General features: G+C 32.6%; 1 protein-coding gene across 2 annotated transcripts in view; it reads right to left on the bottom strand.

Moving 5' to 3' along the window:
* The window catches only part of LOC143240808 (uncharacterized), a 42,402-nt gene that overhangs the window by 13,766 nt on the left and 5,248 nt on the right, over positions 1-23,388 (bottom strand). The window contains exons 2-5 of one of the 2 annotated variants that reach the window (XM_076483908.1): positions 18,797-18,865; positions 18,126-18,260; positions 17,589-17,804; positions 16,860-17,080 (exon numbers count right to left, since the gene is read on the bottom strand). In XM_076483908.1, coding sequence (XP_076340023.1) covers positions 16,860-17,080; positions 17,589-17,804; positions 18,126-18,260; positions 18,797-18,806 — 582 coding nt within the window. In that variant the 5' untranslated portion in view covers positions 18,807-18,865. The remainder of the gene's footprint in view (positions 1-16,859; positions 17,081-17,588; positions 17,805-18,125; positions 18,261-18,796; positions 18,866-23,388) is intronic. The other variant, XM_076483907.1, reaches the window with a different exon arrangement.

Raw genomic sequence — 23,388 nt, 5'->3', positions numbered from 1 at the left:
GGAAGAAAGAAGAACAAATCTCTCCACCAAAGTGAACAATGTAAAAATAAAGCAACAGGAATTGGAAAAAGAAAACTAATGTAATCACCTTTGTGTCAAACATATAAAAAAAACAACTGAAATGTGTCAACAGTTGACCTGTGTAACCAGCTGTAAAAAAAAGGGTGCGGAATGTGAAATATCCTAAAGAGTTATACAGTCAGACAAACCAAAATAAGAAGGTGATAGAAAAAAAGTAAATTTTATTATTCTTGATTGTATTTTTCCTCAGCAACGCTCTCAGGTTGGAAAGAAGTTACAGGCTTAATGTGAATTTAGCTTCCCACAAGCTAGCACCCATATGTTCAATTCATGGCAAGCCTTACCAGTAGCACTGTCAATTGTAACAGGAATTAGTGTAGCATATACAGTGAATTAATACAATGATCTTATTAATTTGGTAACAAGAAACAAATGTTTGTTTGTTTGTTTTTGAATTTTGCACAAAGCTATACAAGGGCTATCTGCATTAGCTGTCCCTAATTTAACAGTGTAAGACTAGCTGGAAGGCAGCTAATCATTACCACCCACTACCAACTCATGGGCTACTCTTACCAATAAATAGTAGAATTGACTGTCACATTATAACAGCCCCACAGCTGAAAGGGTAAGCATATTTGGTGTGACTGGGATTTGAACCCACAACCTTCGGTTTACAAGTCAAGTGCCTTAACTACCTGGCCATGCTGAGCCAGAAACAAATTAACAAAAATATTGTTAAAACAACTGAATGTAAAAACAGTAAATGAAAACTGTAGAAAACACAACTGTGAAGGTAAATAAGCACACATGTAATAATTGTCGAAATGAGACTGTGCTAAGTGAGAAAGGATTGAGTAAGAATAGTAGAGAGAGATAGCTGTGTAAGTATAGGTGGCATAATATTATTTGCAGAGATTAGTTACATGATATGCACATGTTCAAAAGAGACAGAAAATTAATGGGATATACAAATTAGGAATCTGAACATGAAAACGTTTCAATAATGCTTAGAAGGCAAGATCATATTGGAATTTAATGTCATTATCTTTTTACTTATTTAATTTCTAAAGAGTTATTTCCTTTCCTGTTCTTCATCATTGATTACCTATGCTAAGATACATTAATAAGTTACTGCAAGTATGACAGGAAGAGATATTTTAGCATGAGGCAAAATACTTTATCTACTTGTATCATAACAAATAAGGGGTGATGGGAAACTTCAATTATTTTATAAATCTAATTAACCCATTTTAAATATAAAATTTAAAACACAAATAATGCAAAATAAAGTAAAAAATAAATATAATTTAAATATATATTTAACTATGACATATTTTGGTAAGAAACAACCAAAGTGCTACAACAAGAAAGCAAGACAACAAGCATGTATCTCAGAACAGTTGTTATGGGTATTAACACTGTTACTGATAAGGAGAGAACAACGTTTTGACCTCCTTCGGTCATCAAAATGTTGTTCTCTCCTCTATTAGTGTCTTCTCTACCCATATCAGCCGTTTTTAATTATATAAACTTTCTCTTTCCAATCCTAACGGAAGGAAGGCGGCCAAAATTCAACAGAGGCTTTTATTTGGAAAAGCTTTTTTGCACGCTAATCACTCAAAACTGATTGCCAACTAGCACAGAGCCAAGCCTTGAATACAAGACCATAGTCTATGTATGGAACAGGCACAGTAGAGATAGTACCAGAGCAGACAGATTTAGCTGCAGTGTCGGCAAGTTTGTTCCCACGAATACCAACGTGACCCACGTCCAGAAAATCTGGACAGAAGTGCATGTTAAAGAGAAATAGGCCAGTCAGTTTTGAATATCAAGAAGAACAGGGTGTGAACTAACGTGAAGCGATTCCAGGGCAAGTAGGGAACTAAGAGAGTCAGTATAAATAGTGCATTTTGAGTACTGCTTAGCTTCTAAGTGATCCAGAGAAATGGCATACAGTTCAGCAGTGAACACAGAAGCTGTTGAGGGGATTCTGCATGCAACCACTGAACCACAACAAACCATGGCAGAGCACATACAGTTACCTGATTTTAAACCATCTGTATAAATACGAATGGAAGGATGGTTTGAAAATGTTCAGTAAATAACAGACAGTATTTCTAATCGAGAGTGTCTGCTTTTCTCAGATGACTTAAAGATAGGTAACATATGGGGAATGTAATAAGCCATGGTGGGATGGGCTGACCAGTGGATACTGCAATGTTATCCAAGGACAGACCCAATTCATCCAACTGCACCTGAATACAAAGGCCAAAAGTAGCAATGAGAGATCGTCTGTTCTGAAAAAGTATGGCCCTTCAAGGAAGGAAAACACAACCCCAAATGGGATGCTTTGGTAAGGAACAAAGTTTCAAAGCATATAGTAAAGACAGTTGCAAACGGCAGAGGTACAAAGAAGGTTCATGAGACTCTGTGTATAAGCTCTAAACTGGGGAAGTGTAGAAAGCCCTAGTGCAGAGCTGAAGTCCTTGATGATGAATGGGGTCCAGCATTTTTAAGGCCAAGGTCTTGGCAGAGCCATAGACCAGTGATTCATAGCCTAGCTTTGATCAAATAAGAGCACGATATATCTTTAGCATAGAGCATCGATCCGCTCCCAAAGTGGTGGAATAGAGGACACAGAGGATGTTCAGTGCTCTTGTACATTTGACCCATAACTGCTTGATGTGTGGTATTTATACAGTTAAAGATAAGCTCCAAGAACTTTGTCTCAAGGACCATAGGCATCACAACTTCACCAATACAGAGTTCAGGATCAGGCAAAAGTGCATGCAAATGGTTTTAGAGAGAGAGAAGTTAAAGCCATTTTCTGTGGTCCACTTCAGTAAACAACTGAGGGAAGTCTGTAACTGCTGCTCAATATACCTCATGTTCAATGACTGACATTGGATGTGAAAGTCGTCGACATAGAGCCCATTTGCAACAGTAAGAGGGAGCTGTTCAGTGATGGCATTAATCTTTACATTAAAAAATGTGATGCTCAAAACACAGCCCTGAGGGACTCCAAGTTCCTGCAGAAAAGAATGGGAAAGTGTTGAACCCACAGAACTTGGAATTGCCTGTTCATTAAAAAATTTTTTCATAAAAATGGACATATGGCCACATAACCCATATATATGGAGGTCTCGCAAAATGCCATACCTCAATTTTGTATCATAAGCCTTCTCAATGTCAAAACATATTGACACAAGATGTTGTCATTTGAGGAAGGTTTCTCTGATTAACGTTTCAAGTCAAATCAGGTGGTCCATGGTGGAGTGCCTATGGACTACCAAACCAATAAAGGGCCAGTTTGTGTTCCACCAGTGTAAAGGGCCAATTATAGAGACAATCAGCCTGAAAGAAAGGTGATTGCTCTGTCCACGTCTTGATGGCTAAGAAGGTGGAGAAAGAAGCAGAAATGCTAGATACCTGGCAAAAGCTTTCACCTAAAGTATCTGTGATGCACTGGATCTCAGCTACTTCCTGGCCATCAGAGAGCAAGATGGAGACAGAATTATATTGCCCACTGACCTTTCAAATCTTGTCCCATCTTGCAATTGTCAGAACCCACACAGGGTGAGCAACAGGAGGTTGTTTCTTTTGAGGAACCAAACAAGACGAGCATTAACCATCCTCTCTAAGGTCTTATGAAGACAGCTCGTCAGAAACAATTGGATGGTAGTTTGAAGAAATCTTGGAATCCCAAGCTTAGAAAAGGTAGGACAATAGTCTGGTGCCAGACATCAGGAAAAACATCCTCCTGCCAGATCTGGTTAAAAACAATCAGAAAAATAGCAAGAGAAGCAGGAGATAGATGGCACAGCATTTTAAACTGTACATCATCAGGTCCAGCTGATATAATGCCAGACTGATGAAGGGCCAGTTTGAGTTCCACTAGTGTAGAGAGACAATTAAAGTCACAGAGACACTCAGCTTGAAAGGACAGAGATGTTTGCTCTGTCTGAGTTTTGATGGCTAAGAAGGTGGAAGAAGAAGCAGAAGTGCTAGATACCTGGCAAAAGCTTTCACGTAGAGTATCAGCGATGTTCCAAGTATCAGCTATTTCCTGGCCATCAGAGAGCAAGATCAAGAAAGGGACAGAATTATATTGCCCACTGACCTTTCGAATCTTGTCCCACATGACTTTGGAACTGGTGGCAGAAGATATGCCAGTTGTGAACTTAATCCAAGAGTCCTTCTGGCTTTAATGCCTTACCTGCCGAGCATCTGCAGGGGCCTGCTGGAAAGCAATGGTGCGAGAGTGTGAGATACCTATGAAAAGTATCCCAGGACCATTTTTGAACCTCTTGTGCCATGTGTCAGGTAGGATTCCACCACAGAAGAGGATATCATGGAAAATGTGTCAAGGTTTTAAGAATACACTGAGCAGCTGCCTGTATAATGCAGTTGGCTACTGCTGCTACACAGTCATCTATTTGATGGCTTACAGACAATAGCAGAACCAAGTTATGTAAGAGCAGTGAAAGAGGGCCAGTGTGCTTGATCCAATTTCCACCAGGGTATGCAGGTGAGGTACAGAACAACCCCTCCCATCAATATCAGCACTTCCCCAGAGGGGATTATGCCCATTAATTTCCCCCAGTATAAAAAAGGGGGATGGCAACTGTTCAATGAGAGCAACAGGTAGAGAGAACAAACAGTGACAGTATGACCCAAGGAAACACAGATGGCTACGGCCTCCAAATGTGTGCTGAGTGGCAAAGACAGGGTTGGAGCATGCTGATCAACCAACAGTGCCACCCCTCCATGAACCAATCCACCACACAGTCAGCCATTTCTGTACAAAGAAAACTGCCAAAAGGTGACTGTATCAGCAGGTTTCAGAAATGTTTCCTGTAAGGAAAAACATACAGGATGGTAGGAAGCAATCAGTGCTTTGATGCCATCCAGATTAGAATGTAAACTACGACAGTTCCATTGTATCAAGGTGGACATTTTTATTTATATGTAGGCGAATTGGGTGAAGAGCCCTTCTGTTTACAGCCACACCTTTTTTGTTTATTGTCTTTATTCGAGGGAGGTCTGTTGACCTCCATGAGTTCTGCCTTGGGTCGATTGGGCAGGTCTTTGATGTTGGAAGAGGATTCCAGCGACTGAGGACGTGAATGAATGATCGTTTTGCATCTTGTGGTAAGAGAAGAAGATGTACCCAAGGAAATGCCTATACTCAGAACCAAGAAAAGTGGATCTTGGGGTTTGCAGGAATGTATGATAGGGACAGAGATGGGTGTTGAAGTTGATTCATCAAATTTTATAACCATGGAGGTCAAAAGACTTTTCATATGGTTTGAGAATGATTCTTTTGAAGACACAGAGATCCATCTGCACTCCCACTGTAGTAGTGGAACAAAGTGCAGAAGCATACATCCCAAGATGAAGTGGTGGACAGCAACTTTCAAGCCTTAGGATAACTAATGTTTTGAATTATTTTCAAATGCTTCTAACCATTTCGAGCAAGAATGAAAATAGGATGAGTGAGAGCCATTGCAATTGACACAATGATGGTCTGATTCACACTCATAAGCTTCATGGTCCTTGGCACCGCAACGAGCACACATCAAGGAACCACAACATGATGTCTTCGAGTGACTGAACCATTGACACTGGAAACATCTGAGAGGGTTTGGAATGTATGGCCATACCTTGCAATTAAGATAATCTGCCTTGATGGTGGCAGGTGGATGTGGTGATGTAAATGTCAGAATGAGGACAATGATCAACATCATAATTCCATCTTCGCGAGTGGAGATATGCCCCACTGCAGAAACGTTTTTGGTGGAGAAACCAGCAAGAATCTCCAACTCAGGAATCTTCTTCATATCCCTCTCAACAATAACTCCTTGTCATGAATTCAAAGTAGCATGAGGCATAACTTTAATAGGTATATCCCCAATCGCCTCTGAACGCAAGAGGAGTTCACTGTGTTGAGATGTGAATGTTTTCACCAATGTCACCAGAGTAAAGCTTCTTAACTGACTTTGGAGAGCCAGCAAGTCCCTGTAGTCCCTTCAGAAAGGAAATGAAAGACATCTACCCTAAATGTTTGTCTGAAAGAGAATATAGTATAAGGAAATGAGGTACAGGTGTTATACATGTTGAAGATTGCAGCTCAAAATCTTCAAGATGTGGTCATTCACCATAATAAATAAATAAAAATATTTTGGAGCCCACTGATCCTATCCACCATGAAGACCTATCAGGGAATGCACTGCAATGCCAAACAAGGACATTGCAACAATGTTAGGATTTCACAAGCACTATACCTGAACACCAACATCAGATATAATATCCACATCACCTGTTGAGAACATCCAACACTGGTACTTGGTTGACCCTAGCCCAAGTGGACCAGCTGATTGACCCTAGGGGGCAACTCCACATCCACCCATCTACAGGAATTCTAGGCCAAAGTGGTGTGTTAGTGTTGGACCCCTCAACCACCAGTATGTTCTCCTCCCACGACAAGCATGTGGGTGGATGTTTAGATCCCAGAGGAAGTAAACTGAAAGAACAGAACCTTCCCTGGGAGGTCCCCTCACTACACACAGGAATTCACATCAAGGAGTCCATGATCTGATGCAAGCCTAGAAATTATGAAGATAACTGTTACTTTTGCTCTCATGACATGTAAGGCTACAACACTCGAAATAAAAAGTAAATTTCTTATCCAAACTTTAAATCTACTATAAGACATGTTGCTCATGTACCTGTTCCAACTCCACCAGAGACTCTTGATACAATTTTAACTGATTCTGAATCTGATGTAAAAAGAAAAGTTGACTGCCTTTAAAGAAGTTATTCACAAATTTTTAGGAAACTACAAAGACTCAAACAACATGCCCAATGTTTTTCAAAGAGTTAGGTTGTAACACAAGTTTGAAAGTTAATTTCTTACATTCAAATGTTGACTATTTTCATGTGGCATCAGTAAAAAATAATAGAAAGATTTCAGAAAAGAAAAAAAGGTATCAAAGAAAGTGAAACATCAACATGATGGCTGACTGCCATTGGTCATTGAAATGAGATGCTCCAGATACAATATACAAAACAAAAACTGCAACACGTAGTTTTGAGACAGACAGATTTCACACACACAAAATCAGAATGAAAGAGGATTACTTCGTTTGTCATCAATGTTCTTCCCTTTATGTCAGTTTGTCTGCACCTTAGTGATAATAAAAAGTGTCATTTATTTACAGTACATGATAGAAAAATGAATATTATTTTTGAAATCTGCATAGTAAAATTATAAAAAAATCCATCATTAAAACAAAAACAACTTTTATGAAGTTTATACATTCTCAGATCTGTGTTTGTAGTGTCATTAGGGTAGGTAAGTGTATTTATTGTCTGTCTAAACATAAATGTGCAGGCTGTGGTTTATTCCATTCAGTAAAGAAGCTGCAAAAAATTAGATTTGTCATAACTCTGGGTCATGTGACATTAAAACCAAAATTAGGTTTTTTTCAAAGGATTTTTCTGATATACAGAAATTAAAACACAGATAAAATAAAGCTTTGTGTTACAACATTAATTTCCTTGACATACATTGATAGTAAAGCTGTTTAAATTTTGAAAGTAATTTAGTTTCTTGTGCAGCAAGGAATCTAAAGGTATGCTTGTAATGAAAAGGTTAAGAGACAGATCACCTAAACCACCACCAAGATTTTTTTTTTGTATCACAGTTAAAGTTATTTCCATCAAATTATTTTTACAATTCAAATTAGGATGAATTATAAATTATCACCAATTATACAGAGTCTGTCTTGTATAGTAACAATAGCATATTCATTGTCATCAATACTCAATAACATAACATCATCAGCAAATTTAAGTAATTTATTGACCACTGCTCCATCTATATCAGTAACAAACATTAAAAAGAGGAAAGGTACTGGGATGGAGCCTTGAGGTACTCCACTTCTGATATTATTTCAATTTAACTGAGCTCTATCTGTTAATAACATCCCTCTGCCTTCTTCCATTCAACCATTTTATCAGTTATTTTCACTAATATATCTTTGTATGGATTTGAGCAATTCTACTGACCTCCTAACCACTATAAAAATATTGGAAATAGATATAAATCAAACTGTTTTTTCATTCTAGAGTTACTACAAATGATAAGCCCATTCTCATAATTTTTTTTTATTTTATCAACCTTTCAACAGTATCTCACTGATGTTACAAAAGTTGAATGACATGCCACATGTGTACTCATATCATTGTTTCCAATTATATAAAACTGGCAGTTTCAAATTGATGTCTTGGTTGTGTTCTACTCGACCAGGATTTTGTAAAATAGTCATATTTCAGTTGTAATACATTATATATGCATACAGATTATTACTATTCACAAAGAAGTTCTTAACTTCGTTATTTTTTACTTTTCTTAAAATATTAAACAGCAACTAAAAAATTATATAAAAAACAATTATCTCCTTTAGTTACGAACATTGAACTGGTTTGCAGCTTGCCATAATTTTCTAAGCATTATGAAATTTCCCACATGGAGAATTTAAAACAAAATCTCTGAGTGTTTTATACATGCATTTGAAATAACAAAAGAACATCACAATAAATAACTATACAAATGCCACAGAACAACACACTGTAACTTATCAGGCTTAGCAGTAAGCTACATTTGGGTCAAAAAGACTTTTTTTTTTTTGTCGTTGTCAAGCTCAATAATGTCTTACCTTATTCTCTTGGAATCTACTATGAAAAGAAAGTGTTTCCCATGCAAAGGCCCAGAGAACCACTTGGGTAACATTTTGAGCTTTTGATTGGTTGTTAACACCACAAACAGAAGTAGGTGTATGTAAGCATTTCCTAAAACAGAAAAAGGTGAGCAGGGCCAGTGTTTGGTTTACTAAATCTAGCAATACCTTAGCAAATAGAAATGATAGGAGGTTATTATTTTATATTCTAGTTTATCAGTATCAGTAATTTGAGTTCCTGATTTGTAGGAAACTACAGGTTTCTGTATTTGGACCTCTTAAACATCTAATCTAATGCTGCATTCAATATACAATGAAAAATAAAAAAAACAACAACTGATATTTAGGAATTTTTTCATTTTAAATACTTATTTTTAATTTAAGAAATTAACTGATGTATATGATAATAAAATGTGAATTATGATATACAGTTTGATACCAAACTTGACCCATGACCATAGAAACACCCTATCTTGGTAGGATTAAATTGCATTTTGGTCTTACATTTCGGTAAATTATGCATTAGTTATGCTTTAAAATGATAACTAAAAAGTTTACACATTTTTTAAATATACCTCATTCTACAAGGGCTTGGTCAATTCAAATGAGTTTGTACTTGTTTAATGTAGTGTATTACATCTTCACATAATTTGGCTCTCTTTCAGTTAACATTACAAGTCTTTCACATACAAAATATCATATTTTTAGTCAAGTATATTTAGTAACTAAAATAAAGATTTGTCTATGATTATATCAAGTACTTGTTTTGAATAGTCCCTGTGCAAATTGATTTTTGTTAAAATTAAAAATACTTTTCACCTCAAAATTCCTTTCTGTAATTTCTAAAACCCCCTAAACACATTTCAAATGGTTGTTTTCAGTAAAACCTTTTATCTCTTATTTTATTTACACTGTCTCTATACAGGATTGGTCAATTTGACTGAATAACTACAAAAAAACTTTTTTTTTTTCCTTTCTAAAATGACTTCAAATTGAAACAAGAAACTACATGTCCTAAGAAGCTTTAAGTTTGTAAAAGAAACAATGTAATTACCCATTCTTTTTTCTTGCTATTGACTGTCAATAAAACTTGATCCTTCTTTCTTTATACTAATGGTAATTATGCACTAAATCATTTTTACTTCACTAAATAATGCATCAAAGAATACAGACTAATAAAATGCAAAAAGTAAACAATTTTCTCCAATTCTCAATGTCTTCCTGGCTTTCTAACTGTGCAATATGAGCTGCTACAAATGCATCTAAGATAGTCATTAGCCTTTCTGTGGGAACAAAGCTTGTACTCCTTGTGAAATCAACAATTATCTGTTCAGACAACATTATATATATATGTCACTTGATAGAAAAAAACCTTAAATTTCTATTAGTTACATCCCCTCTTCTGTAATTTATTCACAACCCTTCCCCTTCAATAAGTATGAAATTTAATGTCAGTTACTCAATACAGTGTCATCATCACTTTGATGAACCACAATCTTTATAGCATTCAATCTTGTATGGTAACAGACCCATGAAACAGAAATGTCAGATCTCTCTTGCCACACCCATCTGTAACATCCTCTCTTTCTGGATTTGTTAATAGTTCTCTTTTACATTTAATTTAAAATGAATATAAAGTCAAAGTTTACCTTTATCAAATGACACATTTGTTGTTTTCTGAACAAAGAATTGTCAGTTTCTCTTTTTCATTCCTTTCTTATGCTAACCCTTTTCTGCACATCACAAGACTTTACTTAGCTGCATTTAAGATTTAATAAAACTAATTTATGACCAATGTTTGTCAATAAAATCAACACTAAAATTATAGCTGGAAATTTTATATTATCCAAGTTTTAATTCCTTTACTTCAAATGAAGCCTTAAAGAAAAACTATTATATTTCTGTTTTATTCTCTTGTGATCAGCAAGATCCCAAATATTGAATTTTTGTTATTGTAGTTTGAATAGTTTTTGAAAGAATCCAGTTTAAGTGTCCTGTTTACATATTTTTGTTTCAAGTTTCAAAGGACACATTCAGAGAAAAAGAAATAAATTTTTCTGAATCATTGAGTTGTAAGTTCTCAACCAGCTATACTTAGCCAACCTAGATATTTATAACCAATGGAAAGAGCACTTTTTGAAGTACCTTCCGGTAACTAATACTTTAACATTAGTGCAAAGAATGACAGAGAACTAGTAAAGACACTCTTAGCATTGTTGCTATTTTATCCTGGCCATTTTAGCACTGTTTCTCACCCAGAAATATGTTAGTTAGATACAGTTGCATTGTATTTAGGTTTTAATTTTATATTTTATTTAATCATGTTATTTATGTTTTAAGATGCACATTTGAAAGGTTTAGTAATGTTTTACATAGATGGTGTAATTCGTGAACTCCACCATGTTCTGATGTTCCTATGTCCATTATACAGTGATATCAGCCAAGGATACTCATTGATGTGTATTGTGATAAATAATAGCATTAAAGGACAGGAAAGGATAACAAATTATTACAATAAATTATATTAAAAAATATAAAGGCCTTTAAAAAAGAGAGAGAAAGATGTTTTAAGGTGATTTCACCAAATATTAAAGGGTATGTACATTTTTCCCAAGTTTCAATTTTAAACTTTTGATTGTAATGTACTATTAGGCTGTAGAGAAAAAGTTGATGATAATAGCTACAGTTAGTATAACTGTGGAGAAAGTGAAAAACAACGACAACTTAAAATCAATTTCTGATATTTATTTGAGGCTGTAGGATCTATGCAAATGAAATTTGAAACCTCCAAGTTTGAAAAAGAGCATATATTTTTATTTATATTTGTACCAACAAGTGGTTACTTGGTTATGCTCCCATAAATTTAGTGTTACTTTAAGCTTTGTTCCCACAGGAAACATAAATACTTGCTTGGATGAATCTGTAACTGCTCTTGCTGTGAAGTTATAATGCCAGACAAATTGTCATCATTATGAGATGTTTTCTGCTTTTTGCATTTTATTATTTTATGTACTTTGGTGAATTATTTATTCTAATAAAAATTATTTTAGTGTACTACTACCAATCATATAATGAAAGTAGGGTTAAAAGTGTTATTGACAGTCGACAGTAAAAAACCAAAATGTCCAAGTAAATATCTTACTTTTTGTTTTTCATGTGTATTTTTAATTTATTATTATAAAAGTAACTAAAATGTAAATATACAAATTTCTTTAGGTTATATGAAGTTAGATTAAGTAATTTAAATAATAATTGTAATAATATTTAAAAATGTTTCACAAGGCACACACATGAGCAGCTTGTAGATAATGTAATTTGATAGCATAACAAGAATTCTACCTTCCCCAAGTGATTTACAACTAATAATGGTATGAACAGTAGTTTGGCAGAGTTCAAACAACCATAAAACAATAAAATTTTAAGTATAAATAGATGTATACTGTTATGAGCCTAAAGTTACTTAGGATAAAAGAATGTAATTTGAATGTAACTTGAAGTTGTTCATACAGATAAAATAGGATAATTAGATTTTTGGTGGTGATGAGGTCGATCTAACTGACCAACCCTGCACATAGTTGAGATAGAGAAAATAACAAATAAAATACAAAGTTTTGATGTAAACAAATGTTGAAATATATTTAGAGATGTTTTAGAGAGTACATAAGTAAATTTGAGATTTTTAGATGATGAAAAGTTATTCAATTTCTGTAATGCATATTGGTGTATAAAAGATATCAACACTATAATAACTAACCTTATTAGACCAAAATATTTGTTGTTATTTAACTAGACACTCAAAGTTTCACATTACAGCTTCTTCAGGAGCATTCACTAAAACACAAATGAAAACTGAAAGTACAAAGCTTTAAATGGATTAAATAATAAATCCCATTCAAATGTATAATGTGAATTTGTGCATTGTGCTTTTGACATAATAAATAGTAAAGCTTATTATAGAGAATGGTAGTTAAGTCAGGTGTTACTTGCCAACAGTTTCAGAATGATCTGCAACTGCGCTTCTTTCATGCTGTTGTTTATAAAGAATGCCAATATGTTCTATGCTTGTGTTTAGGATTCTTCTGGTTTCTCTTAGTTATGCATGACAAATGTTACATTCAAGTTGGTACACAACACTGGAGGCAAGATACTTATCTTTAGACTGTAAAGTAGTTTTTTAAAACTAGTTGGCTTTATTACATTATAAAGTGGTGTACAGAGATTTTGAAAGTTAGATTTTTGGGGTCAGTACTATTACTTTAACCAATAGTTCAAATTTCCTGATTATAGTTTTTATTTTGATAGAGGCAGCATCATCAAGTAAATGCTTTGAAAAATAACATTTATTTTTGTTATGTTTGTAAAAAAAAATTAGTAGTTTTATTACTTTATGTGTGTTCTCATTCTGGAAGTGCAATTCTTCCAAGATAGTTACAATTATAGGAGAATTAAAGAAAATCAATCATAACTGTTGTGAAAAATGAAAAACAATACATGCTCCAAACTAAAATATCACTTCTGAGGAATTTTTTGTAACACTGAACAAATCTTAAAGGACTATAACGTGCAAAAATCAGAATTCCACTTCTAACATGAGAAAACACAAACAGACAAGTAGAAAGAAATCAAAACCACTTAACAAAGGTAACAAAAAATGTTATTTTTATAATACCTGTAATTTAGGATGCTATATCCAAGAAATTAAAATCTATGATCAGGGAATATTTATAGCTAATTAAAGTTATAGAATGACCAGGCAGCAGTTAATTATTTCAACAAGTTTTATTACTTAATATGCTAACAGCACACTGTACAAATGCACAGTATAGATTCAAACATAATTTATTTTTTGAAACATTTGACACTTTATACTTTCAGTTTGTGTTTTAGTGAAGGATCCTGAAGAAACTGTAAAGCAAAATGTTGAGTGTCTAATTAAATAACACAATTTTGCTGTTATAAGTTATTTATTTCTAGTATTAACATGTTTTCTATACACAACTATGCACTACAGAAATTAAATAATGAGTTATCAAATGTTTATCACATTATATACTGTGCAGTGTTGCTAACAAACTCACACTCATAATATCAACTCAAAATAACTTCCCAATTAAATGTTGCTCCTCAAATGTATTTTCAACCATTTCAATTTACCATTTCTTTTAAATAAGAATCAGAAATCACAGAAAAGTTTGGTTAGATTTCTCTCTTTCATTATCAATGACTTAAGAATAACGCTACATGAAAAGAAAACAAACATCTATAGTTTGTAGTATCTCCTAAGAAAAGTCTCCTAGTTTCTGCATTTGTTTGATGAACATTGAATCAGATATCACATGTGAAGGAAAAAAAAGATTATTCAAGACTCAAGAAAATATGAAGAAAAAAACAACCAAATCATATTTTTGTTAAACATGCTAATAACAATCAAGAAAACATGACAACAGTACAAAATAGCCTCCCTATTTCAACTTCCTGTTTGAACCTATCCTGCTAGTTAAAGGACATGGTTTCAGAGTAACAACTAAACTTTTAAACCAAGTGTGTTTACAAGTGTGGCCTTCTCTTTAAAAAAAATTATTTTATTCAATGGAATCATTTTTATGAAAATATAAAAATGGCTTAAACCTAGCAAAATATCACAAACTCAATTTTTACTATAACTAACTATGAAACTTGTAACACTGATTCAGAGAGTAATTCAATGTCTGACATTTGTTCAAATAAGGTTCAATAAATTGTGCAGCTTCCAAATGTCTCCCTAAACACTTTTGCTACTGCCAGGCACAACCTCCCCACAGTTACAAAGATAATGAAATGAAACTCACAGATGTGAAGAGAATGATCAGTAATGTTTTACAAATAAATAGGTATCATGAAGCCATGCCCAACTTAAAACCTCAAGAACAATTATCCCTTAAAAAGCTTGCAGATTTCCACATCAAAGAACAAAAACTATTTAATCAACTTAAAGACAAGAGTAAATTTCAAATACTTAATAGTGACCTTACCAAAAAATGAGATAAAAGCTAAAGAGATTATCTGGGAATCTACCAAGATAAGTAACCTTTCTAAAAAGCTACTGGATGCACTTAAAACTTCCAATAGCTGCATCTCCGAATTATACAGTTTACTAAAGAAACATAAACCAGCTATGCCACTATGACTCATAATCTCAGCATATGGCAGTACTACTGAAAGTCTGTCTTGGCTAATGCATACATTTTTGGTGCTGTTACTGAATTATGTCTCAGCACTCTTAAATAATTTGATATTTTTGTATGTGAAAGGCTTATAATGTTTACTGAAAGTCTGCCAAATTTTGTGAGGATATATACAATATATTAAAAGTGATTTCAAGTGATCGGTCCATTTAACTAAACCTGTGATGAGGATTAATCACGTCACTGCTTGAGGATAATAGCTAGAGCTGGTAACATGGTAGAGAAAATGATAAAACAAACATTTGCCTTTAAAGAAAAAAAAACAAAGCAAAACATTTGATATTCAAAATTAGAAGATTTTAGAGGTTATGCAGATGTAATATGAAAACCATTAAGCAAAGAAAAATATTTTAATACTTAAAACAAAAATCACCTTGTTATTCTTTGTTTACAAGATACTTATCAACTTTAACAGCATCTTATCAGTTTTTGTGAGGTACATACAAAGTTATAGTACTCTTGTTACATAATTGTCCTTTCTTAGTCAAACAGATGACAATGACATCTGTTCATGCTGTACACCCTTGTGCAAATTAATTGAAACAAGATGGAAAATTACGATTTTTTCAATTTTTTGCATTTTATTTGTGAAAATCCAAAAATTACTCACAAATTAATACATGATATGACCGCCTTTATTTTTCAGAAGATCATTAATCCACTTTGGCATCGAGACCACGAGTTGATTGCAATCTTTACTAATTTTTGGATCATGGTACCACACCTCAATTATGGCCTCAATTAGCTTATCTTTCGTAGTACAGTCTTTTCCCCAAAGTCTTTCTTCACAAATTGCCCAAAGATTTTCAATAGGATTTAAGTCTATAGAGTTTCCAGGCCAGTCCAGCACTTTTCTTCACGTTGTAGTCATAAAATTCTTCACAAGTTTCCATGTGTGGCACGGAGCCAGATCTTGCTGAAAAATGTCAGATCCAACTCTTCTCTGCAAAACTTTGATGTACTATGGTCCTCGCATCATACTTTCTACGATATGTAAGCCTCCGATGCCATAGTAGCTGAAAGAGCTCCAAAACATCTTCTTCAAGGGACATTTTATGAACTGATTGATGTGAGATTCTTGAAGTTTCTCACCTGGAGATCTGCAAACATGCAGACTTCTTTGACCCTGTATGAAGAAATGAGTCTCGTCACTGAATAACACCTTCCTCCATTGTTCTTGCGTCCAGTTCTTGTATTTCAGACCCCACTGATACCATTTTTTCTTCATTGAGTTGGTAAGAAGTTGTTTTTCGACTAGTCTCCTTTGCTGCAATTTCAAATGACGTGATATTCCTCAAAATTTCGTCATATATCCCAAAAATAGATAGACAGTACTGCAAAACACAGCTAATGATGCTGTCTGTGTGAAACAATGACTATTAAAAAAATCAGCAGGTCCAGCGAGCCTACACCAGCCGCCATGCTGAAAATATTGTAAAATGACCATTTGTTTCAATTAATTTGCACAAGTGTTAAAACTGACACTACAGTTGTATATAGTTTCATTTTTGACTAATCATATCTTTAATAAGCTTAGTTCCATCCTGTAAACAATTATGGTAAAAATTTTTTTGACAACAATTATGGACAAGATATAGCTATCATAAACAATGATGGAAAAAAAAACATTTTGACTTGGAGTAGATAAAAGAAACACAGTAAATGAATAAAAACTTTAAATAAAGCCAATCTACACCCAAACTGTCACTACAGAAACAAGTCATTTCTTTGATACAAAATCAATCTGCTCTGCTAACAATTTCCGAGGCTAATAATACCTACTAAAAGATTAAAAGAATGATATTACAAGCCAACCACTCAAAAAATAATTCTGTAGTAATGATTTATAAACACATTTTGCCATTACACTAACCATTAAAAATGTCTGCCCTGCTTCCAGAATAAGCTCCTCATTTTCATGTTCAGCTTCTTGAATAATTCTCACAGCATCCTGAGGAGTCATCATATTCCATAACCCATCTGATGCTAGAACTATACAACGGTCTCGCTTTGGATCCAGAGTAACCATGGCTACATCTGGTTCTGGACTTACCACAAATTTCCCTTGGAAGTAATTGTAGCTCCATAAATCACCTGAAATATAAAAATTATTTTTCTTATACAATTATAATAAGGAAATCTAACAAGTCTCAATATGAAATAACTACAAAACAATCAACTTCCCATCTCAGTAATAATACAATATTACAAGTTAAAACATTTATGTTGTTTCTTTTCCACTTATTAGCAAAGAATTTTATAACTTTCACCACACATAGTTTTAAAAAAAAACACCTTAGCTAAAGCAGCAGTCTTAACATAAACCAGAAATGTTTTCAGATGTTACAGGTTAAAGACACAAGCATCAACTTGTGGACTTGCCTTTAGAAATGCACAGGATAAGACAAGCTTATATGTACTATACATGGTTATCTAAATCCTACAGGACACATGCTTTACAATGTAAATCTTGTGCATAATCATAACCTTTCAATCTTGTTCAATATTTGATCCATACATATCAATACATTAAAACATAGCCACAATTAGCATACAACGTTTAACAACAAAAAGTAAAACCATATCCAAATACTGTATGCACCAAGTGACCTGGCAACAGCCAGGAAAGGAATACGATCAAAATGCGTGCTTCGTCGAACTGGTCCCTTGTGACCAATACGAGGTCTCTTCCATACGACCCTGTCTACACCTGCTTTATTCATCACAGAACCTCCCACGCTGTGGATACGCTCCCTTTCTGAAGGGGATTCTGGCTTGTGATCTTTTGTAAGAGGCTGAGCAACCCAAGAGTTTGAGTCTAAACAATCAACAATAAGCATACAATGATAAACTTTTTACCATGTGAAAAGAATACTAAATACATACAAAATTAAATTAAAAAACTTCATGAATAACATTTATTTCAACAGAATATTTCAAGAAATTCATCAAATGCTTAGGCTTTTAAAGTAAACCATAAATTTACTAACAAAAGTTTTTATCTTGTTTAGAATAAAGCACAAGTTTTGTGACCTAAAATTTCAATTTAATAAACTCAAAATTGCTAGGCTTATCATAAACAATAAGAATTTATCTTGTGGTTAACCTTTTTCTCTGTGAAACCATTTAAGAAACATACCTTTGTTTTGGCATCCCAGAACAATTTTAGAATCACCTACATGGCCAATGTACATTTTTCCATGTCTGATGAAGGCTACACTTGCAGTTGTTCCTGAAGTACTCGGCAGCCCAGAAAATGTTCTTGGCCATTTATCTTATGAAAATAAATTTTATATAACTAACATGAAATTCTAGTTTATTATCTTTAATTTGCAATGTTGACCAATAATACAAAATACATACAACAATAAAGCCAGGCTACTTTAGTACTCAACAACTCATGAGCAGAGATTAAAGTTGATGAAATTCACGTAAATCTATTAATTAGAATTATGATTAAATAAATTGGCATAAAAATAATCAACTAATCAAAATATTGTTATTATGTTTGTTGTTAAGCAAAATGATACATAATGGGCTAGCTCTGCAGGTGCTATTACTTGATTTCAGTGTTACTAGGCTTTTTTTTTTTTTTTTATACTCCAGCTTCAGGCGGCATGGCTAATTTTTCCTGCCACTAAACTTATTTGTACCACCCTTGTTATGTCAAAACTGCTTAGGCTACCTAGCACTAATTTTGAACTGCTCTCTATATGTACTTAGGTTGCTGTTTTTTCATTGCTTGTACAGGGGAACACATGCAATGAGTTGAAAAACACTGTACTAATAAGTTAATCAATGAGGAAATACCTCTAATCATCCAGATCTGGAAATGTATGGACCATTTGGTCCTTCAAGGCAGTCATTGCACACTTGCACCTGAAGAAAAGTAAACATTTTAAACTCAACTTTTATTATTCAGGGGTTCACCTTTCTGCATAGCCAATGCAAGTCTTGCTATATTTTGATCTAACAATAAAACTGGTGGATAAAATTGTTTGAAATTTTACAAGAAATTTCATAAATACAAGTAGCTTTACAAACATAAAACCTATTACTTTTTATTTAACTAGTTTTTTACATTATCTTATTTAATATCTTGGAAAATTACATTAGAAAATGGTACTTATATAAAGGTATGATTACAAAATTTATATCTGCTCTAGATTTTTAAATTTTAGTACATTTTAAAATCTCTAAAAATGTTTTACCATCCATAAAATGCAGGTTATGTTTATCTTTAATTTTTAATAATCACGTACTTTCCTTATAGTTTCACATCATACACAAGACTAATAATAATATTCTGATGTAAAACTAAACAATAAACAAGTATTTTTGTTAATTTTTAAATAGGACTTCAGGTTTACATAGGTATGTAGAAAACATTTTAATTTAGTTGTGTAAATGTGTTTATTTCAAGTTTGTTTCATTGCAGCTGTCCTTCTGTTTATTGTGTTGAAAAACTGTGAGGTTAGCAGTGTAAACATGATACATTTATCACAAAATACCATGCCTATTGGTGGTAGCTCCTGTTTAGTTCAGAGCAAGCACATTTGAACACTACTGTAGGTATGATAGTAAGAAAACTTTTCAGTACCTGAATATCATTTCTTTAAACTTTCAAAACAAATTGATTTCAATACATGTTCTTATATTCTGTTCCACTATAGGGACAAAACTTTTATTGTCACTAATAGTGAATGTATGTAATAGCTTATTGTACAGGTAGTTTGAATAACACAGCCTGACTTCAGTTACATCACACATCCTATTACAAGAAAATACCAAATAAAAGACACCATAAATTAAAAAGAAAATCACCTTAGAGCATTTAAAAGATTGGTCCAGGTCATAATTTCTCTTATTATAGACACAATTTATACTGGAATTTGAAAGTTAAGATCTTCAGTGTATTGACACCCCAAATATAAAAATATCACAGCTTCCCCTCTATTAATGAGATGAATGTGTTTAGTCTGTTTTACAACTAGCATATGAGCTTTGTTGTTGTCACTTGTATACTGAGTTTTGAACTCCTTGCAAAATATCATAATAAACTGTTCATGAATCAATTATATTTTCTTTTAAATTATCAAATAAAAACAACAAAAGAATGCATCTTAACTTCAGTGTAAAGACAATAAGAAAAAAGGAAAACAAAATTCTTAAGTGGTACTAGTAGTATGCACAAATCACACAAGGTTATCATTATAAATACTGAATTATATTTTTCATTATGAGATAAATGTAAAATTACACTAAATTATTGAACTTAAAACAGAAGAACATAAAAACCACAAACTTCTTGTGTTCAAAGTGCTAAGTCTAATTCACATAAAGGTCATGCACTTGCCACATGATGGATCATAATTCTAACATTTGCAGATCAAAATCATTCCTATAAATATATTTATTTTGAACTAAATTTTCAATATAATGATTAATGCACATAAATACATGACATAGCATAATATAATCTATCAGAAAATAAGTCACATATATCCCATGTAATTTTTTTCCAGAAGAAAATATAATTCTTAATATAGATAAGTATTATTGACCACTACAATACAACTTCTACATAAAATGACAGTTACTATAATAACTATCACACGTATTGATACTGCCAAATATAGACAATAAAATCTCCTCATCTGGTTTGCTTATCATCCTGTGATTTGTTGAGTGTGAACTACAGCAGTTAGAATTAACATGCTACCAAAATCAACACCTTTGATAAGGAGCAGTTAAAAGTTTTACAATTGTGTTTTAACATGCCAAAATACTTTGTATAAAGAAAACAAACTAGAAAAAAGGTTTAGATATAAATCATAAATGGCAGAACCAGTATTAAAGTGCAAGGAATTTTTTTTAAATGATGAAACATTTTTCCTTAGAGGGTACTCAGTCTCATATATATTTTGGAATTTTTTTAAATTAAATTTCTCTTCAAACTTCTTTAAACAGTACAATTTAGTTCAGATAATTGAATGTTATGATACTATTTATAAAAACAAAATATTAAAAACATTATAGCAAACTTTTAATGGTTTTAATATTTTGTTTTTATTAAGTTAACCCTTTTGCTATGGGCTTGGTATACCATACAAGAATTTGTCAACACATTGGCACGTTAACTCTTTGCACTAGAACATTTGATGTTGCACATGTATTTTCACAAAATCTGGTAGACTTTTAATAAAAATTACAAGAATTGTGTATACAAAAAAAAAAAAAAAGATTTTTAAATAAAATGTTTTTACTAAAGATTTGTTTTTGAAAAACAGTTTGTTTTATTACTAGTCTGTGTGATTTCATGTTATGATTAAAAAGTCTATTCTTTGTGTCAAAAATCTTTATTATTTGTGTAGTCTCTTAAACCTTCTAAATACATTTCAAACACTTGTTTACAGTAAGACTTTATATTCTGTTATTTTATATATCCAATGTAGGGTCTGTCAATTGACTAACCTTGCAACCATCATAAACTCAGGAAATATAATTTTTTTTCTGTGCTAGAATGACTACATATCATAACACAAAATCACAAATGATTAGTCTAAGTACCTTAAGTCTCATAATGCTTTATATATTTATTATTTTTTTAGCATTTTGTTCATCTAGTCATACCTAGCTAACATTGCATTACTTGCATTGCTACCATGCATGTGCACTCGTGTATTAAGTAACATAAAACTGACCTTTAGCTTTCCTGTCTTAGCTGTGTTTTAGGGGACTAGTATTTTGTAGCATATGGTCACATTTCAATTATTATACAGTATATACATGTATATAGATTATTACTATTTAGAAATGAATCATTAAACTTATTTTTCTTAAAATATAGAACAATAAATCAAGAAGCAAAGCAAATAATTATCTCTTCCCACTATGACCTTTGTATTCAGTTGTTAGTCCTTTTAAAATTTCACATGTGGTGGATATCAAACAAAATTTTTTAGGTGTTATATATATAGTTGAATAATCAAAAAATCATAAATAACTATACTGATACCCTAAAATTCTGCTATAATTTATTAACCTTAGTAACTAAGATGATTAAGATGTAAAGAAATATGAAACCTCGAGCAGACTAAAGACACAACATACCTTCTTGAAATCATAGATTAAAAGAGGGTGGTAGTCTTAGATTAAAATGGCTGAAAAAAATCACTCTGGAGACATTATAAGCTGTTGATTATTCACATGTCATATACTGAAGTAAGTGTATATAAGAGAAAGTTTTCAAATGTGAAAGAGGTAACTGGAGCCCCTGTGTTTGATTCAGTACTAAAGCCATATCTCAGCAAAATAAAAAAAATAAAGTTCTTATTTTATATTCTAGCTTCATAATATTAATAATTTGAGTTTCTAATTGTACAAAACTACAGACTTAGTATTTTGACATCACAAAAAATTTTAAGCAGTGCTGCTTTCAACATACCAAGTGATTCACCAAAATCTAAATTTAGATGTGTTCTTTTAATATTTACTTTCAACTTAAAAAATTTATACATAAATATAACAATATTGAAATTTGAATTATAACTTACAATTTGATTCCAAACTTATTGACATAAATTCAATAAAATTTTGAATGCAAGTCAATACACACAATGACATGGATTCTGACCCATGACCCATAGTAAAAGGGTTAATAATCACCTTGTTAGATATACAAGTGGTACTAAGCTTGTCTTTTCAAAATCTTAAACTTAAGTTCTCTCGTTCATTGTCTGCAGAATACACAGAAAAGACTTTATTCTACCAGTGTAACATAAACTCTTATAAACTTCAACTAGATGTTTTTTTTAATATTTATTTTCTCAAGGCAGTTTCATTGGTGCTATTATAGCATGCAGTCTACACAGATACCATCCTTATCACTGTTTTAATGATTCACTAAAACAATTTCTTGTTTAATGATTTATATTCATCCAGGTTTTGTTCAGCAAATAAAATAATTAAATAAGTTGTGTGTTTCCAAAGAGATTTTTAAATTTAGCTTATAATTGTGCTGATTGCTATTCTGATTATATTTACCCCCAAAATGTTATGTAATGGTATGTTGTTCCTTATTAGTTTCAAAGCATTATTTATAATAAGTGTGCTAATTGCAAATAAATAAAAGTTAAAACCATGATAATGATAGTATCTCTTAAATACATACTCTAGTGTAAATGTCTTTGCACACCACATGCTATAGTAGTACCATTTCACTTTTCTATCTAGGTGAGTTTTCTGCAGATGTGGTGGATACAAGTTGTAAAGGCTTGATAAATGTTTTAATTATAAGGGCTGACACTGGTTTTGTTCTTCTTATTTTACAATTTAATTGACTGAATGGGACAGTCCTTTGTTGTCTTTGAATATTATCTAAAACAACAGTTAAACAAATT

The sequence above is a fragment of the Tachypleus tridentatus genome, chromosome 13 (assembly GCF_004210375.1).
Source record: "Tachypleus tridentatus isolate NWPU-2018 chromosome 13, ASM421037v1, whole genome shotgun sequence".
Lineage (NCBI taxonomy): Eukaryota > Metazoa > Arthropoda > Merostomata > Xiphosura > Limulidae > Tachypleus > Tachypleus tridentatus.
This window is presented reverse-complemented; position numbering and strand designations above follow the sequence as displayed.